The 25,275-nt window shown below is 42.0% G+C and overlaps 2 protein-coding genes across 5 annotated transcripts in view; both read left to right on the top strand.

The window, feature by feature from the left end:
* Window positions 1–4,395, top strand: part of ADAM23 (ADAM metallopeptidase domain 23) — a 73,543-nt gene extending 69,148 nt beyond the window's left edge. For 3 of the 4 annotated variants that reach the window (XM_082763438.1, XM_082763436.1, XM_082763440.1), the window contains one exon: window positions 1,144–4,395. In XM_082763438.1, the coding sequence (XP_082619564.1) occupies window positions 1,144–1,272 (129 nt within the window). In that variant the 3' untranslated portion in view covers window positions 1,273–4,395. The remainder of the gene's footprint in view (window positions 1–1,143) is intronic. The other variant, XM_082763437.1, reaches the window with a different exon arrangement.
* Window positions 4,396–18,912: 14,517 nt separating this feature from the next.
* Window positions 18,913–24,011, top strand: FAM237A (family with sequence similarity 237 member A; the record flags this gene model as incomplete). Its single annotated transcript, XM_082763022.1, has 2 exons — window positions 18,913–19,324; window positions 23,426–24,011. The coding sequence occupies 2 exons, from the start codon at window positions 18,913–18,915 to the stop codon at window positions 23,563–23,565; spliced, it is 552 nt and encodes a 183-aa protein (XP_082619148.1). The 3' UTR covers window positions 23,566–24,011.
* Between the last annotated feature and the right edge of the window lie 1,264 nt (window positions 24,012–25,275).

Here is a 25,275-nt window from a genome sequence, read left to right as displayed (position 1 = left end):
AGAAATGATTGAAAAAAAATAAAAATGAATATTGTGATATCTCAAAAGCCAACAATTCTTACAAAGCATGCACCTTACAAAAATGCAGGCACTGGTACCCAAAGAAAATACAAAACAAAGGATGCCTACTAGTCTTTGACAGTCTTCTCAAAAAGAAGTTGCCTTTGCAAGCATGCATTAGTGTCTTAATCCACTAGGAAAATTTTGTGCATTGTATATTTAATGTGACAGCAGTGATGCTGAAATTGCCTTTCTAGCGGGCTGAAGAAACTAGAAAATCCTGGGGATGATATGTAGCTTTTAGGGAATTAATGAATTCCTGTTTCATATTTTTTGCATGTCAGTTTGGTGGCGGTAGTGGTGCATATGCCCAATGTGAGAACTAAATGCATGAGCCCCTTGCTTGATGCCCCACATAAAGCCAGATACTGGGGAGGTTGCACCTAACTTTTATTGTTGCTTTGTGGTGTCTTGCTGTTTGACATAGGATATCAAGTATCGTAGGAGACTGGATATCACCTACCAGGCTGCTATCCACTATTAACATTAAATTCTGACCGTGCAATGTGTAAAGCTGTCCAGTCTCCTTCGAGTGCAATGTCTGCTATATTTTGCACCTTACTGAGATTCTCAGCAGTTGTGGTCAATAGTGTGGTAAATGCTCACAGAGGTTCTCAGGTTTTCCTTGCATGAGAACATGCAAACTAAATTCTGGAATAACCAAAGATGGGCACCTGCTATGAGAACTAAAGTCTTTGTGTGCTTACATATTTACTATTGACTTGATTGCACTTAGGTATATGCATGCTTTCTTGGCCTAGTAGACAAACATTACTATGGTCTGAACATTTCTACAAATTTAGAGCATTGAAGTGCTACAGAAAAAAAAATTGAATTCCATATGCCAGTGTGATCTTCAAACTTCACAAGGAAATTAATAGTTGATACTGTGCTACAGGAAGCCTGCAACCAAATTCCTTGAATTGTTACCTCTTGGAAAGGTGACTTGTTAAGCTGACACAGTGTGAGCTTTTTACTTTACTATGACCTTAGCGTTGGCTTTGTTCATGTAATATCTAACTAATGTTTTGCTTTTTTTTTTTCCTACCCCTCTTTTCTACTCCTTTTGATGCAACCTGGAAGAAATGTCAAAAAACGAAGGTTCGATCCAAGTCAACAAGGCCCTATCTGAAGAAATGTAATTCAAAAAGCTGCTTCTTGCACTACCGGATTTTGGGTATGGTATCTTTGCTGTGGCTGTGCAGGAACTAAATCAATATGGAAGAACATAAAAAAAACAACAGCTACAACCACAATGTTGGGATGTTAGGAAATGAGAAGATAAAAACTGTCCTTTTTGGAGATAAGTTCAAAATAATTCCTCCATTCACCTTTCTCTTGTTAACATTAAGTGATAAGCATTACAAGCAGTTTCACAATCAGTTTGTTTTTTTTTTTTCCTTTTCTCAAACAAAGGAGGAGACACACAGACCAAGTACAATAAGAGAACTATTCCAAAATAATGAAATAGCGAAAGATTTTTTTCCCAGCCTGCTGGCACTCTAACTTCACCTGAGTTCGCATGACTTCCTTTTTCTTAACAAACTCCAGTGGCATGAGGAGCTAATTACAAAAGGGTAACCTGCATGGCTCACATCACAAACAACTGACATAACAAGCTGACCCCAAGCAGAATCTGCAGCCCGATAAATACCAAACACTGGAAAGATGGTACCAGGCTCTGGCAAACCTCACAGCCATACGGTGTGCTCTGTCACTGGACTTCAGAGCTCCCTGCTCTATGAGCTCGCTGTCTGCTTTGTTTGGTCTCCTGGGCCAGGAGCCTGTTGGGTACAGAAGCTATTGAGTGGTGGATGTAGTTCTTCCAAGAAGGAAAAAGTGTAAATATGGAAATAAGATTTTGATGTATCATTTTCACAGATTATATATATACAGAGAGAAAAAGGATTTCCGTATAAAAAGGTTCTATTCTTTACGTAAATCTATTTTTGATGTTGGGTTTGTTTTTGTTTTCTTTGCTCCCCCTTTTTTCTGTAGCATGTTGTACAGCAAGTGTTCTGGGCTTGCTCAAAAAAGGCAGAGAATAGCATGCAGATGCAGGGAGTTGTGACACCAAACATACATGGTCTAATGTTTGAATGCTTGAAACCAAAAACAATGAAAGTGTGTAAATGCATATCTATGTATTGACTATAAGTCTGGATTACTTCTTATTTTGGCTGTTTTTTGACAGATCTTCCGTAATACCATGTCAGAAAGTGACACCCTCAAATTAATCACAGAAGTGCCAAGCTTTTTTTTTTTTTCTTAAACTATAGCTTTGTGTGTTTTTGTCTAGATTCTGTGAAATAAAAACTTAAATAAGCCTTAAAACACTAAAAATATGAACAGCTTGGAGCAAGTTATTCTTCTCTTCCCTTTTGCCCACCAAAACCAACTTGCAAAGATGACTGACGCTTCTGACTCACTCCCTGTATCTCCTTGATGCATTCCGTTTTTCCAGGTATAATGCAAAATTAGCATTTTGACACTTTGCTACTGATACTTAGTAACAAAATGTGTAAAAACCCCATATAATTGTAGGGGGAGGTTGTGTTGTAATTATTGTTATTTTTTTTTTGGTATACCTTGTGTACAAACAGATTTTTGCAGAGCAGCAGTACTGCTCCTGTAGTAACCAGGCTACCCTGGGTATATCTGACATGAGAAAGGTATGAAGAGAGCTAGTTTAGGACTCCCTTAAAGCACAGATCTGTAAGGTCTGGCTCACCCTTTTTATCTTGATTTAAAACTTACATGAAATAAATTATGTAAGTGAAGTGGCCTGAAAATTTAATTGCTATAACAGATAATCAGAATTAAAGATTCTTCTGTATTTTTTTTATTTAAACATTGAATATTAGTAACTATGGAAGTCCACTTTTACAACATATTCCATCTTTGTTCAGTGAAAATCTCTCTTGAGTAAGCTTTAACAGTCAGAAATAATGCTGCAGATTTCTTGTGACTTACTAAAAAAAATAAAGAAGAAAACCTTTCTCATTTCAGTTATATTTCTTATTATGATGTTGGATCCAACAGTCTCACAAGAGAACTACAATGTATTGTTTTGGTTGACAGTTATTATTAAATGTTTCTAAACAGCTTTAACATAATCACATTAAACACTTACTACATTATGGATTAAAGGTGCTGCACACAGGTAGTCAATATTGACATATAATATAAATCATATTCTGAAAAATTCCTGCCTGACTTCAAGCAGAATTAAGTTAGTAACAATAATTCTATGGCAAACCAAAAATACTTGCAAATATATTAACGGCCTCTAAACTTAGTTTTGTTGGGAACATAATCCCCAACTTTAAGAGTTCTGCTCCCAGAGTAGGTGTAACCGCAATTGAAATATCAATTGTTACCAAAAATGAAATAAATCAACTGAATATATATGTAAGCTACCTGTGTAATAAACCTTTGAGGAGCATTTCACAAACAACATTGTAAATGTGCGATGTGATGTTTTAAATCAGACCACAGTGGTCCCCAAATATTATGTACATATATTCAGTGCTGGAGTAACTTTTAATTTACACCAGCAGTTTCATAGGAATTATGATTTCTTGACCTAGTTTATGCTCCACTCACCAGCCGTTGCCTGTATGTGGAAGAACACATTCGCTTTCTGCCCCGTGTGTACAGAATGTAAGTGATAACACGGCACAGAGTGGGTCCAGGTTGAAGTGCTTTCTGCGGTATTAGACAATAAAAGCTGTTTTAGCTAGGTGTTGATTTTCTACATCATGTCTTTGCTGTGCTTTGGAAAGTATATACACATTTAATTTGTTCATCACAGCGCCATCAAAAGAAGACATGGTCAGCAATGTTTGCATTTTGCCCACTGTACATTTGCTTCATTATTTCTTCTCCAGATGAACAGAAAAACTGGTAACTATAGCTCATTCCAGTTTGCTGCATGATCTCACTGAATTGATCTGACCCTCCTAAAAGAGAAGTCTGCTAGGCAAATTAACAGACGTATAGGTGCATGTTAAAAGAAACAGATTACTTAAGGCTGGAATTTAACTAATTTTTCTTTACTATGCAAAGATGGGTATTGCACAAACAAATTCAAGACAAATGTCTGAGGAAATGCCATAGAATACTTGAAGTTATGTTTTAAGCCTACTTAATCATGTTTTATATTCATTATTGCTTCCACGGTTATTCTTTTTTTAAAAGTGATTTGTAATTATTTTTTTTAGTGCACAACTTGATGTTATAAATCATTTTTTGTTTGCGGTTAATACTCATTCATATCTTGTTGGCTGCTAACGAATGGAAATTCAATAGTCTTTGTTCTGCATCTTAGCAAGATGAGTATTAAAAACATCATGAACATGGAATGGAGGAGTTTTTAATTTTCAATCACTTTTTCCTTATTTATTCTCTCAGTTTTTGTTTAATTTTATAACATTACAGTTACAGCAGTGGAAACTGACAGGAATTTACTTTGACTTGAAGATCTCAAACTTTGTCACATCTCACAGCAAGGGTCCCTCTGCAAGAGGATGTTGTGCACACGCTTTCTGACACAGGTGGGGCTCAAGCCTCAGAGCACAGTGTTGAGCAGGCAGGGAAGGGGGGTTTTTGTGCCTGCTTCAGGCCCCCCTTCAGTGAGTGAGTTGAAGGAAAGCTGTATGCATTAGTTAGTTGAGGAGAGCCTTTCACATTTCAAAAAATCTGAATAATTGAAGTCTAAATGAAGCAATTTAAAAAAAAATGTTTTAAAGGCCTCGGTAGATACTATGGTCATAATTTTAATGGATTATTGAAAGAAACTCCGTCCATCCATCCATCTCCCCTCCCCTGACTAATTCTGCTTTCTCCAGCTCCAGACAGGGAAACAAATTAGTCTCTTGTCTTAGTCCTGCCACAGTTACATACGGAAGCACGCTCATTTAGAAGTGCAGAGCAAGGGAAAACTATCATTAATGGATCTATCATCCACTTTTATTTCCTGTCATTTGAACATAGAAGGATTTGTCTATGAACAATATTACCATGCAGACATTCTTGCTATAATTACAGTAGACAGTCAGTCCTAAGATAGGAGTTAAGCCCTTTGCAGCATACAAACACAAAAGCAATAACAGAGATTCATAAATGCTTTTGATTTTGCAAGAAACATGAATTGTTCTTTAAAATTTAGAAACCTTTCACTAATACACCAAGAAATATTGAAGAGTGATCTTACTGTCAAGAACAAACCAACAAAACGCAGCAGCAAGTCATGTTGTACAAAGCAGAAAAACCCTCTTTTATTCCAGATTCATTTATTATAGATTCCTACCCACAAGAGCTGAAAAAATAATTAAACATGATTCATCAGGAATACAATAGAGACTGTTTAAGTGCCTCCAGAAAGCTTCAAGAAAAAAAATGAAATAACTAGAAATTTTATTAACTAATAATGCTAAAACCAACACTATTGAAAGCAAAAGGTCACACAATGAGATTATCTTAAAGCTGCACATACTACAGTTATGTTCAGAGCTCAGCAAGCAAAGCAGCGCATCTGCAGATGTTTGGTTTTTGGAAAAAGTTATTCAGTGGAAGCATGTAATGCAAGAAGATAACATGGCTTCTGGGTAAGTACAAGGACTCTATCAGGCTAGTGCAGGCATCCCCTTCATGTGTTACTTCTGAGCAACTGCGCACTGCTGAAGGCAACATCGTTCCGAATACTCTGATTGCAGAAACACAGTAATCATGTACCAGTCTGCTTAAAATCCCTGTTACAATTGTCTTTTAAAATAGCTTGTTTTTTTTCATAAGTTGCAGGATGCCCCCCAACTTTACCACTAGTAGCATGTCAAGCTGTGCTGTAGTACGTGCCTTGTCCAGCCTGGTAACTCAAAGCATGAAACAACTCTGTGGTTTTTACCTCCATTTCACAAGCACAGCCGTACCCAGCTCCCATCGCACAGCCTGGGGAGGTGTCCCCATCCCCCAGTAGTCTCCTGCAACCCCAGAGGCCAGGTTTAGCCAGATGCACTGACCCAGGGAAATCGGTCCCCTTTACGTGACACTTAACTGGGCAGAGGCAGAAACCAGAACAACTCTCCTGGTCCAAGTCCAGTTCTCAGGCTTCACAAGCACAACACTGCACCACTTGAAAAAATTCCCCAAACTGTTCACATATCATACATTTACTGATTTCCTCAGCCATCAGACCAAAGTTTATGAACTTTGAATCTGCTTTTGGGACCGAGAAGTAGTAAGTTTTAATCTGCAGGTTTTGTCTATTGCTTGCAGTCCTGCACAGAACTTCCTGAACACAGAAAAGTCCAGAGAGAAAGGCAGTTTATTAAAGCCATGCTTTTAACTGAGGACCAAGGAATGAGCACATGGCACACACCTCACTTTGCAGGCTAGTTGTGTGCTGTGGGTCCCTAACATCAGTTTCCCCTCTCCTGCAGGGAGGAGTCTCCGCAGTCTAACCTGGACAGCGTCCAGCTAAGTAATGACACAAGCGAACAGCATTTTTGACTGGTTTCCCATTTCCAGCTTAAATGATGACCACTTCCTTCTCAGGAATTAAAAGCACCTGGCTAACTCAAACCTAGTGCTGTTTGCATTGCTTAAGTTTCAGAGAATACAGGAGAATTTGAAAAACAAGGACTTCATGGCAGCTGTGCTAAACTTGTTTCCACATACCCTCAAGCATTTTGCCCTCACACATTAGATCCGAGGTATAATTGTGAGAATTTCCAAGAAACAGAATATGCACTGACCTTAATAATTCAAGATTGTTTCCCATTGATTTGGTCTCTGGACCATCGAGGCTGAGGTTTTAAATATCCACCATGTATCCACTCTTTAGAAGAGACTCTTCAATACACATTAGGATGCTCCAGAACATTGAAACGTTCTTAACTACTACATGAAAGCTCCAGTATTCCCAGAGACATACATCCAGTATTCCAGAACAGATCAGCCACCAGTGTCCAATGCAAACAACAGCAGCAGGACGCCTCGTGGAGCTGCAGCACAGCTAAGTGACAGGACTTGTAACAGCACAGGCATTTTCTTCACTGAGAGAGAACTTTTACCCCCAGCTAACTGTGTGAGCTCACAGGGGGCAGAGCTCCCGGAGGCGCTCCCAGTTGCTACAGACCTGCAACGAGTGCCCAGAGGAAGAAGCCCTGTGCACCAGAAGGCTGCTGGGCACAGCCCCGTGCAAGACCACCTTCCTGTGCTGCTGGCAAAGCGCCAGGGCCTCACCCAGGCAGGAGGGAGGGCAGGACCCCCTGCTCACTGCCAGAACCCTCCTTGTCACCCAGCTGACACAGAGGAGCTCAGACAGGAGACGTGACACTCCCTGGGGCAATGAGCACACTCCTCCCCAGCCTCGGGGCTACCTGAGCTACAGGCCTGCTCCAGCAGAAGTGCTGCAGGGGTGCCCAGGGGGTTGCAGAAGAAAATGGCACTAGAAGCAGCAGCTGATTTTCTGACACTGCAGCTTTGACCCACCTTGGACAGCGTCCTAAGAACCCTTGCACAATGGAAACGGGGCCTGTGCTGAATGACACCTTTTGCTATCAAGCCGAAGGAAGAGCCCGGGCTGTGCTGGCACAACACCCACCTTACTTTCCACCGGTGCTTGTGCCAAGCTGCACGGCAGCAGCATTAGGGACACTGAGTTCCATCTGTCTGCAGCACTTATGTTTGGCAAGGCCTGAACAGCAGCCTTAGCGCAGCCACACAAAGTATGCTTCCAGCCATCTCTGCAGCTTATGTAAACAGAGACGTGTTTGTCTTCCTAACAAGAATCTCTTCCCAAATTATTGTTTAGAGCAGTCTAGTTTCCTCCCAAACACACCAACAACTATATAGAGAATGACTCTAGAGAACTTGCTACAGCAGTGCCTGCAGTAGTGTTAAGCAGTATCGATCAGCACTTTCAAAGAGAAAGCTCAAGTTACTTTCATAATACAAGGACAACAGTCTAAGCCTCAGTACTCCACTTAGACATTTATGTAGGCATTTGACATATTCTGACCATCTGTTTCCTCCCCAGACCTATTCCCTTGTCAATGTGCCCCGCTCTAAAAGTAAGGGTGGCACAACAATGAAATCAGATGGATGCAGACATAGTGCACAAGCAAGCCTGTTTGTTTGGAAATCATTCATTTCTCCCCTATTTCTTTTCAGGTACATCTGAACCCTATATTGCTATTGCAAGACTTGCTCCATTATGAAGTTACTGTTAACAATGGCATAGTTTACAGACAATACATGCTTGACTAGGATTTCTGTGTAACGAGAAAGCAGTTCCAAGAAACTGGAACTATTATAGTACCCTACAGCATTCACTGAAAAGCTTCAGGAAATTAAAGATTTTAAATTCTCCCTTGTTTAATGAGGAGGCCCTGAACTCAAAGACTCAAAACTGCCTCATTCACGGGAAGTAGGGAACAATTCCCTTACATAGCAGGATCCTGACTACAAGCTGTTGGATCAGAGGGCTTGACAGGTAGGCAAAAGATTCAGGTCCCATTTTATTTTGCTTCAGTTTTCTTTCCTGATTTGGCTGGGTGTTCCCCACTTCAACCACAAGATCTCTTTGACACGAACCACATTACTCAAACGTGATCTTTAGCACCTAGACCAGAGAGCTCTGATTTTAGGCAGAGCCAGTTGCCTAATACGGTTTTCACAACCCTGCACAGAGGCATTCAAAATAATACCTTTTCACAGAGTATGCTGCTCTTTAGGCATGTTTAATGAAGAAGACCTTGTTAAATAAAAGTAGAATCTCTCCAGATGCTCAAGAGCTGATTTAAAGATAAACTCGCTACATAGAATTTCCACTCTAGTATCACCTTTGTAACATCTCTTTGAGAATACGTTTCAAAGGATGTTTGTGAAAGAAAGAGGGGTTTCAAAGGCCTTCTCAGAGTGAACTGAGCTACTAAGTAATAACAAATAAAAAACAACGCTTCATCTGCCTCTATCATACTGCTCCTTACTGAAAATTTGTTGTTTTTTTTTTTTTGTCTGGTCTAACTACTCTGACTAACAGAGCTTGTACTACAACTCCTGGAGTTGTGGGTTTTTTTAGTGCCTGAGAATACTTGAGGAAGGAGAGAGGAAAATCAGGGAGAACTAATGCCTTTATTCTTGACCATGGAGGTATCAGAGCAGCACTCAATGACAGGGACATCTCTTCATTCAGAAGCTAATAGCTGTATGAATATAACTATTTTGAATGTCATTAAAATTAAAGAATGTTTCTCTAAAAACTACACTGAATGGTTAAAGGGAGACAACCTGCCCATAAGACAAGAATAGTGAGCTTTTAACGTGTTCCTTAACCAAAGGGGTTTATTTTTATTTTCCTGGAATGTTTTAGCATATCTAGATAAAATATGGGATATTTATAGTCATATTCTTTACAAAGGTCATTTGCATTTAGTGTCATGTCACCAAACTATATTTTCAAAAAAATATACACTAATTTTCTAATCAACATACCTGAGTTTGCACTTAAAAAATACCTCTTCTGGATGTATTTTCAAAATTTGTGTTAACTACATTTGATGCAAGAAATATTACCTTTTTCACAGATTATTTTAGATCAGTGTCACTGATGAAGCCACTTCAAACATGACTAATTTAATTTTGGGAAAAGGCCCCAAACATGCTACTGGTGACAGAGCTGCTCACATTTAGCAGCTGGTAGACAAGAAGAGATAAGACAACCTCTTTATTAAAGATCATTTTTAATAAAGTGACCTGCAGCTCCTCGGCAGTTCCTCACTCCTTCTAGTGGAAGCAGAAGCCCACGGAGAAGAATGCACACTCAACCCATTTACAGTAAGTCCAAAATTTACCAGTGATTCAAAAGACCTTAATACCCAGAGTCCCTTCACACTCCTGGAACAGGACGAGAAGATCTAGCAATAAGAATTAAACCTCTAAGGGCTAAGATCTATTTATCTGCCACAGTGGAAAAAGCAGAACAGGAGTTAAACCGATTTGATGACAAATGGGGAAAACAAACAAAACAGACTGAATTGCTTGCATGCTACTCCACTAGTCACCTAGCATGAGATTGATGCAGATCAAGAAATATAAAACATCAGATTGACTTTGACCCAATTTGCTTACGTGCAGTACTACCTGCACACCGGCTCACAGATCTGCATGCGTGTTTGTCTGAATATTCAAAAGCAAGTACCAATTAGTAGCAACAGGCAAAACACAGAGGTATTCCAGACAAATACCACAAGCCCCTGTGTTCTAAACTCCAGAACAGCCACAAGTCCATGCATTCAAATCATCCTTTACAAGATTTCACATTCTAGGCAGTTTTAAAGACAGGATTTATCAGGAATGAAAATGTTGCCTTCTAAAGTTGTAGGCAAGGAGAGATACAGGGTGCACCAGGAAAGAAATACCTGAGCGTTGCAGCTTGTAACTGGCTAAGGTGCAGCCAAAGAAGGTGACAAGCTGTCAGGTGAGATACTGAAGCCCTTTGTTGACTGCACTATTAAACGTTCACACAGGAGCCTAAAGCATGTGAAGACAGTTTGAGGTAGCTTAGCTGGTTGGGTCTAGCAAAGAGGACACTGAAGAATGATTTAATAGATGTCTGTAACATCTGTTCATTTAACTGCAAAGATAACAGCCAAATTCTTCTTGCTATACAGGGACAACAGTCACAAATTGGAAAACTCAATCTAGATAGTAGGAAAACAAATTTCCACCAGCAGCACGGTATGGCACTGGAACAGGTAGCCAATGAGACTGTTGAAATATCATTCCTGGAGGCCTTCAAGAGTTGGCTAGAAAAAGGCACAGCTGACTTGATCTAGTGCTGGTAATAGATGTGCCTGAAGTCAAAGTCTGAACTACAGACCTCCACAGGACTGCTTTCACCAACAGTTCTCAGACTTCATCAAATCCAGCAGAGCACAGAACCATGTGCTGGTAGAGGAAAACAGCAGAAGCAGAGCACCACAAACCTTGCATAAGCCATCAGGGGCTTGAGTCCACTTCTCAAGCAAGGCCAGGGCCATCCCAGAGAGTCCCAGAGGGCTCCAGTTCCTGGCCTACAAGTACGCAGGCTTCCTGCTGGTCCCATATTGTGTCTGCTAGCTCTACGAAGACATTCCAGGTCATCACCAATAGCGTATAACACTGAAGACATCTCCATTTAAGCAAATATATCTCCACTAGTTAGAACTGGTTAAGTTTCCACCCACCACAAACTATTGTCCACCACATTTCCTGCTGGCCATTTAATCAGAGTAAAAAGTCCAGAGGATCATGAAGACCAGTGCAGGGTCAAATACTTTTTGCAGATTCAACCCACCAGCTTGTGTCACAGGAGAAACTAAGAAGTTGATTAGGAGTGTGACATTAACAGGAGAGCTTAAGTAGATGTGGGGGATCCTAGCCCATGTCATCTGCTGACAGGGACAACCTCAAGGCTGTGCCTCCAGAGTTCCTCTGGCTAGCATCGCTAATGGGCTTAAATAATGATCTTGTGAAACAGGGCACTGAGTAGGCACTAAGCCCCTGGTGTGATCTGCCAAAGCTGTACAATACTAGGAAAGAGTTGCTGCCTTCAGATGACCCACCTGAGCAGCAAGAATGGCACTATGAAGTCAAAGATAGGATGCAACTCTAAGCAAACTGAGCTGGAAACAACAACAGCAAAAAACAAAAACAAACAAACAAACAAACTAACTAAACACAACCACCCAACCAGTGCTTCAGTAGACCCACCAGTATTCAGCCATCAGCTTCAAGTTATTCCAATAAAAACCCCAGCACAGGGGGTAAAATCCATCCTGGGAATTTGGCTGCTGACTTTAGCTAGGGCAGGTTCCCAGACAAAGTCACAACAATGCCCTCCACAACTTGCCAATATGAACATCTATCTATCTATCCTCAGCAGCCACATAAACTATTTATTGTGAGCAGCTTGCAAGAACCCCTCAGCAAGGAAGGCAGAGCACTCATGCTACAGCTGTGGGCTCAGGAAAAACTGCTCAGAAACCAGGACGCAGTAAGTGGAAGCTGAGAGCAGGAAAACAAAGCACTGCTCTGTGCAGGAGACTGACCTGTAGCAAAGGAGAAACACAGGCTGCTTGGAGGTTTGCTCTGTGGAAATAGAGTTAGAGCTCTCATTACTCTGCTGGCAAGTACAGACACGTGGTCTTCGCAACTTTATTACACTTCATCTTTGGGTTTCTTGCTGCATCCAATGCCATAGGTATAGTGGGACAAACACCTACATTGCTCAGGAGGACACTGCAGTATGTACTCCATCCCTCAGCTAAAAGGGCTGGAAGGCAAGGCATCTTTGTGATACCTGCATCCTCCAAAAACAAGAGATCTTGCTGCACACAGATGTAATCAGCCAAGCAGGACAAGCACAGTCCTCTCTAAAGGCTGTCCACGTTTGCATATGTCATGCATGTTTGCCCACATTTTGAAAGCAGACACAGGAGAGAGGAAAAAACAAAATACATTTGACATTGAAAGTGTAAGAACCACGCTTTGTTACAACACTAGCACTTTGTCACAGACTATTTATCAAGTTACACACGCCAGCCTGGGTGGAGGTATAGGTGCGAGCAAAGCATTTGGTGAAGATTTTCCCCCACACACTTTTGCCCCTCTTTCTACTTACAGAATATCAAGTTCCTACTGATGGGATACAGACTGCTCACTAGCCCATATGACTTGCCAGCTGAAATTAATTTTTTGAAATAGTTAGTGTACTCTTCATATACTTTCTGTATTCAGAGGCTTTCACTGTCCTTTACTAGGCAGTAGTGAAATTCAGAGTTCTGACTCAAAGCCCTCTAACTACCATTTTAAAAATTAATAAAAAATATCCACAAACAGGCTTTGGATTGAGCGTAAGTATTTCATTTCCAAGAAGCTCTTAGGTATATTTGTCAGGGAGCCAATTTTAAGCAGTTTAATCTCCTGCTTAAAAGAGAATTTGCAAAGGTATAAGTGGGAGTTAGATCTTCATTTTACCTTTGTGGATTTTGAAGGAGAAAAAAATAATTAAAAATAAATAAATCAAGTCTCTCCCATGTAAAGCAGACTTACAAACTAACCGACCTTTGGGATTCCCACCCTCCCCCTCAAGGATCCTAAGTTTTGCTTTTGCTGTCACTTGGCTTGATTTCATACAAAGCTGGGATAATTTAGAACCCAATTCAGCAAAACAAACTTTCAGCTAAGAGTATTCCTTAAAAGCTTTTTTTTTTTTAGCTCCTTTATCATGCAGATAATTTTAGCAAGTTTAATGTTGCATTCATGTGCCCATGGAATCTACAGGCAAGCAATATGCAGCAAGTACCATCATACCTTGCTGCCTCTCAGTTTCAATGCTGAACTTAATTTTTATCCGTAAAAATGCTTGCATTGCTGAGCAACTATAAGCCAGTGCCTATTAACTGTTAATGTAAACCAGGTAAACCACTTTGGAGAGTTTGAGGAAGCAAATACAAGCGAGCAACTCTGCACAGATGTTTATGCCTTTATTCAAAATAGAGATACCCATGAGATACCATTCAACTTTTCTCTCTTCTTACTCCCTATTCCTATAGCCCGACAATCTCAGCATTTGCTTATATTTTGTCGGTATTTTTTTCTGGTAAAACAAACAAACAAAAAAACCCACAACTATTTTTTATTTGAAATATCTTTCGCAGCTATGAGTTCAAGAATAAATTTTCCTTGATAAAAGTCTGCTTTTGCAAATGTCCATTGATCTGTTCTACAGCCCATCTGAATTAAATCCATTCATAAGATACGGAGACCCACTGAAGACACGAACATCAGCTGTCAGGGGAATACATCATGCAGTACAGTGAAGTAAAGATTATTCATAGCCTAAAAAGGACACAGAGAGCTTTACTGAGCTCGTGGAATTGAATGAGAGGGCCCACCCTTCTATGTTTCTTCTCCTCTAGAAGGCTGAGGTGATGAATCCAATTAACAAAAGCGTCTTTCCCAGAAATAGAATGTGAGTGCTCTGGTTCAGAGGGAACAGAGGCTCAGGAAGTATTTGTGGAGCTGAGTATTTTATCTGTAGCAGTATTTCCCTTGAGCAGTGACTCTCATTTCTCTGAGAACCCCTCGTCCAGCACCCTTGGGTCTACCCGAAGGATCCTGAGTGGAATGAAACTGATGTTGTTCTTGATCCAAAACCAGATAAAGTGCTCCCCAGAAGGGGACTCAATTAAATAAACTCACTTCTTAACAATGAATCCAGAAATGTTCCAGCTTGGCAGACATGTATCAACTCACAAGAAACATTTTGCCTTTTCCTTTCCAGTTGCAGCCTTTTGCTCTACACTTAACAGTACAGAGCAGATTCCTTAGAGCACTTCAATACAGACCCAGCAACATTAAGAAAAAACACTGCTATGGCGCCTTAGTCCTACACCGGTCTGGCCTTCAGTGCCCAGGCCAAAAAAAAAAAAAAAAAAGAAAGACACACAGAGCCTTTTCTACTTTCGAGCTGCCTTGGGGTTAAACCACAACACCCATGTCTTACAGCAGCACTTCCCTTCCCTTCCCTCTCACCCCACTCCACCCCCAAACACCAAGGCTAAGAGAAGCAGGCTGGTTACTCAACTATTCCTCTTGCTAAGGGCACCCCAGATAGCATAAGGGCCCCAAATCAGCTCCTAAGGAGGTGACTTAAACATGCTTCAGCATCCCTTTAGTCCTAGAGCCTGGGAGAAGGCAGGGTACTGGAATAGCCCATGTTTGTTAGTACAAAGAAAAGAGGTTGGAGTTCCTACATGGAATGAGGCTTCGCTCTGCCATGTTTTAAGGGCAAGCCATTGCACTCTTCAGCTCCTCCTGCAGTCTCTGTCTGCAGTTGGTGCTCACCATTCCCAACCCCACACTTTCTGAGGAATAAAAGGAACATCTGCAAACTTGCCAAAGCCCTAAAACAGAGTTACCTATTGGTTCAGGTCAGATGCTCTCTCACACTCCCTAAGTTCCTTTTCCTGTTGTTATAAAGTACTACTACAGACACAAAACACTTTTACATGGATTGCCATAGACAATAAGAAATAAAGCATTGGAAGAAAAGAATAACTGTTTATTGCCATGGGTACATTTTAAGATCATTAGTTAAGTGAAGAAGCATATTCTTTTCCTACATGGACCGAGCTCATAGGAAGATGTAAGTTAAAAAGATACAGATGGCTAACAGAAGAACCAGTGTTTTAGGCTAACTTGTCAGCAGACCCGCTAGTGTGGCCCCACTGACTTTAACAAAGAAAATCTTGATACTACAAAGCAGGGTTACCTCCTCAAGGGGAAAGGATTACAGATAGAAGTACAAAGACAGAAGGGAACAGCAAGGTAGTCTTGAAAAGGAAAAAAAAAAAAGGGGGGGGGGAGGACACTACTTCTCAGCTGGTATGAACTGGTGCAGCTGCACTGACTTCAGGTGCTCAGCAGAGCAGTGTGCTACGTAATCTGGCCTGCAGACTAGAGTTATGAAGAATGGTCTCACCTGCCCTATTTGCTTCAAATAGCTACTGTTAAAAAAAGTTATGCTGGACACTGGTTAGTAGCCTGTTCCTGGAGCCCCGGCTCTTTGGGTTGGTTGCATGGTTTATGCGTGCCATGGGGCACACTGAGCACAGGGAGAGTTGCCACTTACAGAGCTGAGCACAGGCCTTTTCACCAGTGCCCTCCTTCCATTTGCCTACTAGCACAGCCTATTCTGGCAGGTGCATCAAGATTTCGCAGCCATTTCAAGTGGAGGGCAGTGGAAAGGAGATGCAGCGGAGAACCTCACAGAGAGGAAGTGCAGGAGTAACAGAGCACGTCAACTTTCTGTGGGAGAAATGTAGCCTTTTTGGAGGGCACACAGCCAGCCTGCATGTGGCTCTCCTCTGCCTTGCCTTGTGTGAATTGAGCTGCAATTAACAGCTCAGCCCCACAACCGCAGTTAATTCCTTCACTGGGTCTTTCTTTCCTTTTTTTTCCATTCTTTCCCGGGTCTCCACCTCAGTGGCCAGCAGAGCTGGTCCTGCCGCTGCTGTATGGGCTGAAGCCTGACCAGCGAATACCCCTAGCTTTGCCACACAGACCCCTTCTCCAGGGGAGAGTGGAGGATGGAAAGGAGACGCCTCCAGCAGCCAGGCACAGCAAGGACGGTGCCAGGTGGCCGAGCCTGGCCCGGACCCCTGGAGCTCCAGCACGGGGACTTGCTTTTACCCTGCCCCTCTGAGCGGCAGGCAAGGAGAGGGCGCGAGGGGCCGGCTCCTCTGCCACCGCCGGCGCCGGACGAGCCCCCGGGAGGGGACACGGGAGCGGAGCGGGAGGCAGGGAGCGCCGGGGAGCAGCGGCCGGGGCCCGGGGGTGGGGGCCGCTCCTCGAGCCCTGACGTAGAAACTAAGCGGGGCTGCCCGCCCCGGCTTCTTAAGGAGAGCGGCGGCGGCGGAGAGCGCCCTGCCCTGCCCGGCCCGCCCCGCACGCCACAGCGCCGAGGTAAGGGACGGGGGTCGGAGGGGGGGGGAACGGGCAGGGGGAGCCCCTGGGGCCGGCCGCGGCGGGGAGCGGGCGGTGAACTTTTGGGGTTGGCGCTGCGCTCGTTACGGGAGAAGGGATGCTGGGGGGTCCAACGGCGGCGAGGAAAAAGAGTCGGAGCCACGAGGTGCAAATAACACGCGCACACACACGAGAACTTCAGTTTATGGGGGGACTGACCCTGAGAACTGGTGCGCGAGGGGTGGGATTCGATGGGAGCGCTCAGCACGAGCACCAGTAGGGCACTAACGCAAGCCGAGATTTCCTGGGCATTCCCCCGGCTCTTGGCCGCTGAAACAAAGCCCGTGGCTTGCAGAAGGCTGAAGCGAAGTGTTCCCCGTGTTCAAGCAGATTGTAAGGACCAGGAGTCGTGGCTGCTGGCCCCGAGCAGTGCCTGAAGCAGGACAGTCTCTTATTAATGCCTCGGCAGGAGCAGCCCCTCCATCCACCCCTCTGACAGGTCCGGAATCCCTCCTCCCTGTCTTACAGAGTTTTGTAACTTAGGGAGTTTCCAAAAGGGGGCTGGGGAGGCAGAGAAAGTAAAGTGACCAGTTCAGCTGTTAACCAGGGGAAACCAAATAACCCCTACCCAAGTGGCAGAATCCTCCTTAAACCCCAGTTTTAGTAAGACTCCTTAGTTCAAACTATTTGTTTGGGTTCCCTCCCACCCCTATGATCCTCTACCTGAGAGTGCCAGGTTGTTTTGAAGACTTTAAGCTTGCTGAACAAAGTTAGTTACACCCCTTGAAAGAGTCAAGGTAAGCAGATGTAGGTGCGCATTGCCCAGCATCTATGCACAGGCGCCTGCTGCCCAGCGTTGGGCTGTGATGCACCAGGCAGGAGGAACGGGGCAGTGACCCACAGGAGGGCTTCAGCTTCGCCTCTCAGAGAGCAATCAAAGCCTGCCTTCAGCAGCAGGGTACAGAAGAACGACGCTTCTGGAGATCCTGGTAGCAGCACAAGGACAGCCCCATTACTACCACCGCTGCTGTGAGTGACAGCCCACTAAGCAGAGCAGCGTGGGAAGTGTGTGCTGTCCCCCTTGATTAAATGTGAGGCTCAGATCCGAGGCTGTCAAGCCACCATTCCTCATGGGATTCTAATTCAGACTGAATATAGACTTTACTCTCCAACTGCTTTACAGTCAAAAGCCTCCAAAATGTTCCTAAAACTTGACCATGTAGCCACATAGGGGGCCAGATAAGAATATCACTGTGAGGACTAAAATCCCTAAAAGTTCTTTAGAACTGCAATGAAACACACTCCTAAAAGCAGCCTAGCGCTCCCTGGTCTCACACACTGGCTGTGGCTGGGCTGTATTTCACACACAGTACCTCTGCACACACACCTCCTCCTGCCTTGGACATTTTTCCATCACATAGAGACGTTGCTTTTGCTCTTGATGAGCACTTATGGAGGAGGCTTTCTACATGAAGAGCCAGTTGCTTATTAAGATAGTCTAATTGAGAGGTAGCTTCTTCCTCAAAAAGAGGACACACACACAAAACAACCACAACACGTGTGCTGAGCTGTTGCTTTTTAAACAGAGTTGTTTGTCCTAAAAGCTCATTTTGGATGTCTCTGATTTCTACAAATGGGAAGTTCTCCACACACCATGATCTAGACTAAAATTAAACTCCCAAACTGGTCCACAGCAGAAAGGCGTATCAGAAATATACTGCAAACACTAGAAAATACACAACATGTACTAGAAATGAAGTCTGATGGAGGCAACTGAGCCTTTCTGTCCCCAAAAGGTTATTGTTCTCCACATTTCTCCCTCTGCAGCTACTTATCAAGTTTCACAATGTTAACGTAACAGCTCTCTCTGATAAGCATCCATACATCTATATACAGCATGTATATATGCATGTACAATAGAGGTGTTACGCTGTGGCTTTGTTATGCCTCTTTTCAGAATTGTTCTGCATTTTAGCAGGTAAAACACTCCTGGTAAATGGATGATTTTACAAGCTACCATTAATTTATTAGAACACACTTTCAACAAATAGTTTTCTCTTTGCTGCCTGCAGATCCCTGGGAGTATGCAGAGTATTTTAAAGGGCTCATAAAAATTGGGGAAAAGCAAGACTTTCAAAAGGCTTAAATTTTCTGTAAGAAAAAAAAAAAAAAGAAAAAAGATATTTACTGGAAAAGTTCAAGAATCTGCAAATCAAAAAAGGCATCATCTAGTGCCTTCTACATAATGTAAGATGCTAGGGTTCTGTTCCTGCACCTAACAGTGATGCAGGAACAGTTTTTCAGCTTATATTGGTTTTGTTATGTTTCAGTAACACAATGGATCTTGGTAACAGAGGGAGGAGAATCCACTACAACATGAGGCTCACCTGCTCTCTGCTAATCATGGGAGTGTTCTGTGTGACACCTTTCCTCTGCCATAGCCAAATTGACCCACTGGCTCTAGGGCGAGCAGATCCTCAATGCTGGGAATCCTCCTCAGCGGTCTTACTGGAAATGAGGAAGCCTCGTATTTCTGACTCTGTCAGTGGCTTTTGGGACTTCATGATCTTCCTGAAATCATCAGAGAACTTGAAACATGGGGCTCTGTTCTGGGACCTGGCTCAGCTCTTCTGGGATATTTATGTGGACTGTGTGCTTTCCAGAACCCACGGTCTAGGAAGAAGGCAGCTTGCAGAAGCTGAACAGAAGATCACTACTCTACATTCCCAGTACACAAGGAGAAACCAAGGTTACTACTTGTTTAATACACATCTCATAGGCAATGGTGTCTAGTAGGAAAGGAAGGAGGCACAGGCTTATTGTACTATGTGTAACAACATTGAAAGTCAGTGCCACACAGTCCAGTACAGAACTCACGTTAATATGCAAGGTGACTCTTGTTAATATTCAAAATTTGACTTCCAAATAACATGAAATCTAATGACAGCTTTTAAGTCTTATTTTGGGGGTGGGCTGGGAGATGGAGGGCAGGAGAGGCAGCAGGAGTAGAAAGTAAAACACAGGAAGATTCAAACAAACATGACAGCTCAGCAGCTGAACATACAAAAGATATTCTTCAACACTAACAGTTAACCGCTGTTGTGCCATGGACAGGCTAGTTCCAAATTCTCCATTCTGAGGACTGAATTAACCCAGGAACAGTCACACCAGTGCTGCAGGGGAGAGTGGCACTCTTTTAGCAGAAGAGTAAGGATACGTTTAATTGCCATCTGGTAGTCAACCACTAGATGGTTCCTAGTTCTGTTAACTTATTCCAACACACAAACACACAAAGGACTCAGGTGCAAACATGGTTTCAGGGACAGCTACGGATTCAGGAAGAAGAACAGGACCTATGAAACTAAGTGCTGCAGTTCCTCACCGCCAGGTTCCCTGCCCCAGAGCAGAATACGTAGGGTTAAAGCATCCCCACACGCAGTAAGGTGAGAGCTGGTACTTCACAGTAGGATGTACAAAAGGTAGCATGTCACTTAGCCTCCCCATTCCCAGCAGGAAGATACAGCATAGCTTTTACTAAGCCTTAGTCTTCTCCAAGGCTTCAGTCCTAACCCTGCTACTAGCAATGCATCCTTCCCTAGAAAATATCCTATCTCAAAAAGAGGCAGGTGCTATGCTTTGATGGAAGGGTAGGAGTGCTGCTGCTATCACCAACAGTTTAGTGCATAGGGCCTATGGACAAAAGGTAGAACTGCCTTTCCACTTAGAAGGATTCAGACCCTTATCTCTACTTCCTAGATAAGAGCTTTAGTTACTAGGATTTAGGGGACAGTGTCTATGGAATATTGAAGAACCTCTCTGGGCAGTTACCCATTAGGGTGTCTCTGAAGAAGCGACATGAACTCAGGATTTGTCTGCCCCGGGGACTTTGTATCATTGGCCAGTCCAGCTATTACCCATATATATCTGATTTTTTGTGTACACTGGAAGACAGGACTCGATAGGAAGGATCAAGAGGTCCTTACACCCATTCTCTGCAGGGTATTTTAGCCATTAAGCTAGGAGTTGTACTTGAATCAATCTCCCAGACTGAAAAGGAACTCATGCAGTGACAGATTCTAAACTGAACAAATCACCCCAGGTGCATTTTTAAATGGCCTTAGATATCACAAATGCAATAAACTGCTCAGTCTTGACCAGGCTAATGAACTTCTGGGTGCAAGCAGAACACAGCTTTACACACACAGGCCAGAAGTAATATCAAAACTAAAAGGACCACCATGCTAAAGCACCAGACGCTTTTCTTCACCCCTCCCGCCCCTCCCCAAAGAATATATTTTCATATGTTGCTGCCTAAATTCCCTCTAAGCCTTTTGTTTGCAACTAGTTCTTAACATCCATATCACACAGCGATTTTCCTAAACAAACAACTTCTCTTCAAAGACTAATAGTCAAGATTAAGAGTCACAACATGATGTGTTTCAAAGTACCATTTTTTTTTTGTTTTGTGATTAATACTGACTTTCATTTACTCCTACACGCAGAGATTTTAAGACACTACTACTTATTCTCACTTTAAGAGAAACAAGGATTTCCAATCCCCCCTTCCCCCACACACACTCTTTTACATCCGTTTGGTGACTTGCAATCAGCTCATCTGGTTTCTCTGTACCTTTGATTAACATCAGTTGGTAGCAGGCAGCTTATAGCAGTGACAGACTACACTTTATTTCTTGGAGGAACTATGTAACCTCCTCTCCAAGTCTCCCAGTTTCTTAACAAAGCCAGCTGCTAAATCTTTGTAACCCTTGACCTTACTGCCTTGTTTAGTCAGTAAAAGCAGAAATCAATTGTTAATAATAGCAGATAGAAATCACATCCTAGCAGATAATGAGGAATTGGATTACTGCTCCTTAAGCATAAAGAGACATACAAGTTTGTTTTCATAGGCCAAAGAGAAACATTAACAGCATTTAAATGACCTAATACTCTATTCCTATTCCACATCTACACGAGCAGGTACAAATAGCTTTCAGTAGGCTTGTTTTAAAGGTGTCAAACAGTAAAGCAATTATTTTTTTTTCTTTATATCATGACTTTTACAACTGCTCATAACGTCTTTATTTCAAGTTTTTCTCTCAAGTGTTTACAACAGTTGCAATTTTTTTTGAACGTCAAGATGTCACGAATCAGGGGTGATCTATAAGCTGTATTCACTGCAGTTCCGTAAACATACTGAATAGAAAAATCAAGACAGACCTAGGCATGGCACATAATAATAATACTTTAAACACAGAATTTATTACAACAGTATCAGGTTTCAGAACTAAAGGATAAATCCCATGAGGTCATTGTGATAACCAAGTAGCAGAAACTGAGCTTGCCTAAGAAAAATGTAAAAACCCTCCAAGCCAAAACCAACCAAACCAACCAACCAAAAAGCAACAAAAAAACAGTAGTCCTTAGTAAAGCTTCTAGGTAGTACTGAACAGAACTATCCCATCACACTGAAGAAACACCTCCTACAGTTCCCTCAGACTTGGCATTTTAAGGAAACAAGGTTGTCTGACTGTACACCAAAACAGCAGTAGAAGTATCTGAGGTCCAGGCTTATAGCTTTAAACACTGTTTTCTGAATCAATATAGTCCTGCTAGGCTCTTGATTATAGTTACCAACAGGTCCAAAGATATTCTTCAAGCTCTACACAATCCATGAAAAACAACAAAATCAGAAGTGCTATCCAAGTTACTTGACAAACTGCTTCCATTCACTAACACCACACTTAACCTAGCAGTATAACAACATGTTTAATCCCCTAGACAGCCTGCAGAGAAGTGCTAGTCAGCTTTAGATTGAGACAAGTGGGGAAAACTCCTTTACAGTTACCTGACCAAAGCATCTTTAGTCATCCATTCCTTCCCCCTACCAGAACTTAGACACTGTGAAAAAGCAGGTTTCAAAAAAGCACTTCTAACATATCACAACAGAGTAATTAGATGCATCATAACTGTAACAACTCTCAATGAGCCAAAATTAGACTTAAAAAAAAAAAAAACACAAGAAAAACATAACTTTCGTACTCACAGCAAATCTTCCTGAAGAGTAATTGTAGAAGGTCTTCCTCCAGAAGACACATACCACAACCCTAGCATTAGTGTTTGAAGAATACAAATACAAAAAGCCCTCTACCTCCTTTCTACCTCTCTTCTCCTGCCCCAGCAGTCTGCCCTCTAAGAGTGCTAACAGCTGTGCACTCCTCCCCTCACAGGTGCAGGAACTGGGCTCAAATCAGCTCTTGTATATGGCCCAGCTGCCAGGGATAAGACACAACTTGCTGTCTCAGTTCTGCTAGGGTTGCAGGGTGCCAAGGAGGGTTGTGGGGAAAAGGCTGCTGTATTAAGCTTTTTTAGCTTGATAATTAAATGTACACTATGTTAAAATGTTACTTTTTGAGAAGAGGAATTGCTAAGAAAATATCCCACAGAGTTCCCTCAAGGAAATCCCCAACATGCCGCTAAATGGTTTGGGAGATCTCATTCACTGTGCAAAGACAATGATAAGCAACTAAGTCTGTAAGACTGAGCAGACTCTGACAGACAAATGTTCTGACCCCATTAATTACACGTGGAAAAGCTTTACAGGACGGCTGAAGGAAAAGGAAAAGGTCTGTGATGGGGGGGAAAGACCAGAGTATTTGTCAATGAAAGGCAACTTGCAAATGGAAGGACATAGCTTATCATCAAAACAAGAGGTCTGGGGCCGTGACGGACATTTACTGCTGATAAAATAGGGACAGTAGCAGCTAAAGATGGGGGAAGCATGAATGTGGGAAACTGAGACTCTGCCATTTGTAAATTGATTACTTATATGTGTTTTCATGTCACTTTTCAGGGACATTTTCTCATATTCAGAGGTCACCAGTTCTGAAGAAGAAAGACATGTTTGAAGATTTATTAAATATACATGTACGTAAGAGTAGATCTACATTACTTGGAAGAATCGTGGGAGAGCTAGGGAAAAAGAGGAAATGATAGATTTTCTTCAAAATCTCAATCTGTAGATTTTTTTGAACTGTTTATTTTGGAGTTTTGCATTTTAATCCTCAGTGATGTTAATTTATATAGTTGTAGCCATTCTTCCACCATGAGCACTGTATTTCTGAATAACTTTGTGTGTTTGTTATTTTTTGTTTTTCTTTTTCTTTTTTTTTTTTTTTTTTTACACTGCCTATGAATTTAGTCTCCCTAATAAACTGCATGGTTTATAAGCAGTTGCCTACTTTAATCTGTATGTATATCAGTCTTTTTGTAATGCACATGACCTACTCAAACCATTATCTTTTGGGTGCCCAAACAGGAAGCAACTGATCCTCCAATAACATATAGACCAACAGAGCAGGAAGTTGTCAAAAACCTCCACCAGCTCACGGACAGGATTTGAGCTGAGGTGGTGATGTTTTACTGAGTGCACAGTTATATACACATGCAAATCAAGTGCTGCAGAAAGACACCATCCTGTTAAAGTAGTATGTATTTTTATATTAAAAATATCTTTAAAAAATCTTTTCAGTTCACCAGCAAAAATACAAATGTTAACAGGTGTTACCAGCTTCTCTATTTTCACAGAACCTCTTTATGGTATTTCCCCCAGATTTTTATTTATAAAAGTGCTTCTTAAAATGCAGTCAAATTATGTAATCAAAAGAATTCTCATACACAACTTGAATTTGCTCCTTTTTTAGTCTGCAAGATCTTTGTGGCCAAGTTTCTTCTGACTGTTACTGATAACTCTAATAGGCAATTTGATATAAACTGAATGTAACAAAACTTTGGGCATGTAACATTTGATGCTTTGATGAATTACTTTCATTGCCTGGCCACAGATGAACACAAACACAAAATTCAGCTTTCCAGGACAAGTCCATTTAGTTGCTCATTCAAAGTTTCTTTCCTTGAGCATGTGGCAATTTATTTACTTGTTTAGTTTCAAATTGTCCAAAGAAAACCTCATTTGCAGAAGCATTTTGGGCATTCAGCATCTTGCAGAAATAGGTTTGAGTAGTAAAATGTTTAAATGAATTCTTGAAACGGTTACTGGGCCCAAACAAAACAAAACTTAAACATAGTTGCATTGGATGAAATCCTGATCTAATGAAAGCAGATGGCAAACCTCAAGAAGCCTATCAACTTCAGTGTAACTGAATTTGTGCTTAAAGTTAAGCATGCAACAAACCATTTAAATGTTGAAATGAGGGAACATGTTCAGAGCAGGGAACACTAAAGCAGTATGAGTACAGGAGCACATCCCTGCCTGCAGCCACTGCCTGCAAGTGTTCGGCTACCATGTGGGAGGGAGGCAAGAGCACGGTTACAAGAGATCTGATCACTCTTGTTCTACTGTTGTTAATTATCTAAATTATATTAATATATCTAAAAGCCCCATTATGCACAGCTTTGTATTAACATGAGGGAGAGTCTTCACCCACAGTCCTTATAGCTACTAAGAAAAACAACAAAGTATGATAGGGGCTGGATGCCAGTCAAGTAGGATTGGTATTGTACAAAAGGACGTTATCTCTTCCCATATGCTCTCAAACTCTACAAAACATAAAAACAGAACCTGAACAACTACTGTTAGACTCTTCCACAGAGCCCTTCAGGAAGAGGCTAGTGCTTCCAATCTTGATATCCTCCTCCTACAACAGCAGGATCCCCAGAAAAGGGCTGCTGGCAGCCTTCTTC

The sequence above is a fragment of the Aythya marila genome, assembly GCF_965140915.1.
Source record: "Aythya marila genome assembly, chromosome: 6".
Lineage (NCBI taxonomy): Eukaryota > Metazoa > Chordata > Aves > Anseriformes > Anatidae > Aythya > Aythya marila.
Note: the sequence above shows the minus strand (reverse complement) of the source record. Positions and strands in the feature narration are given on the sequence as shown.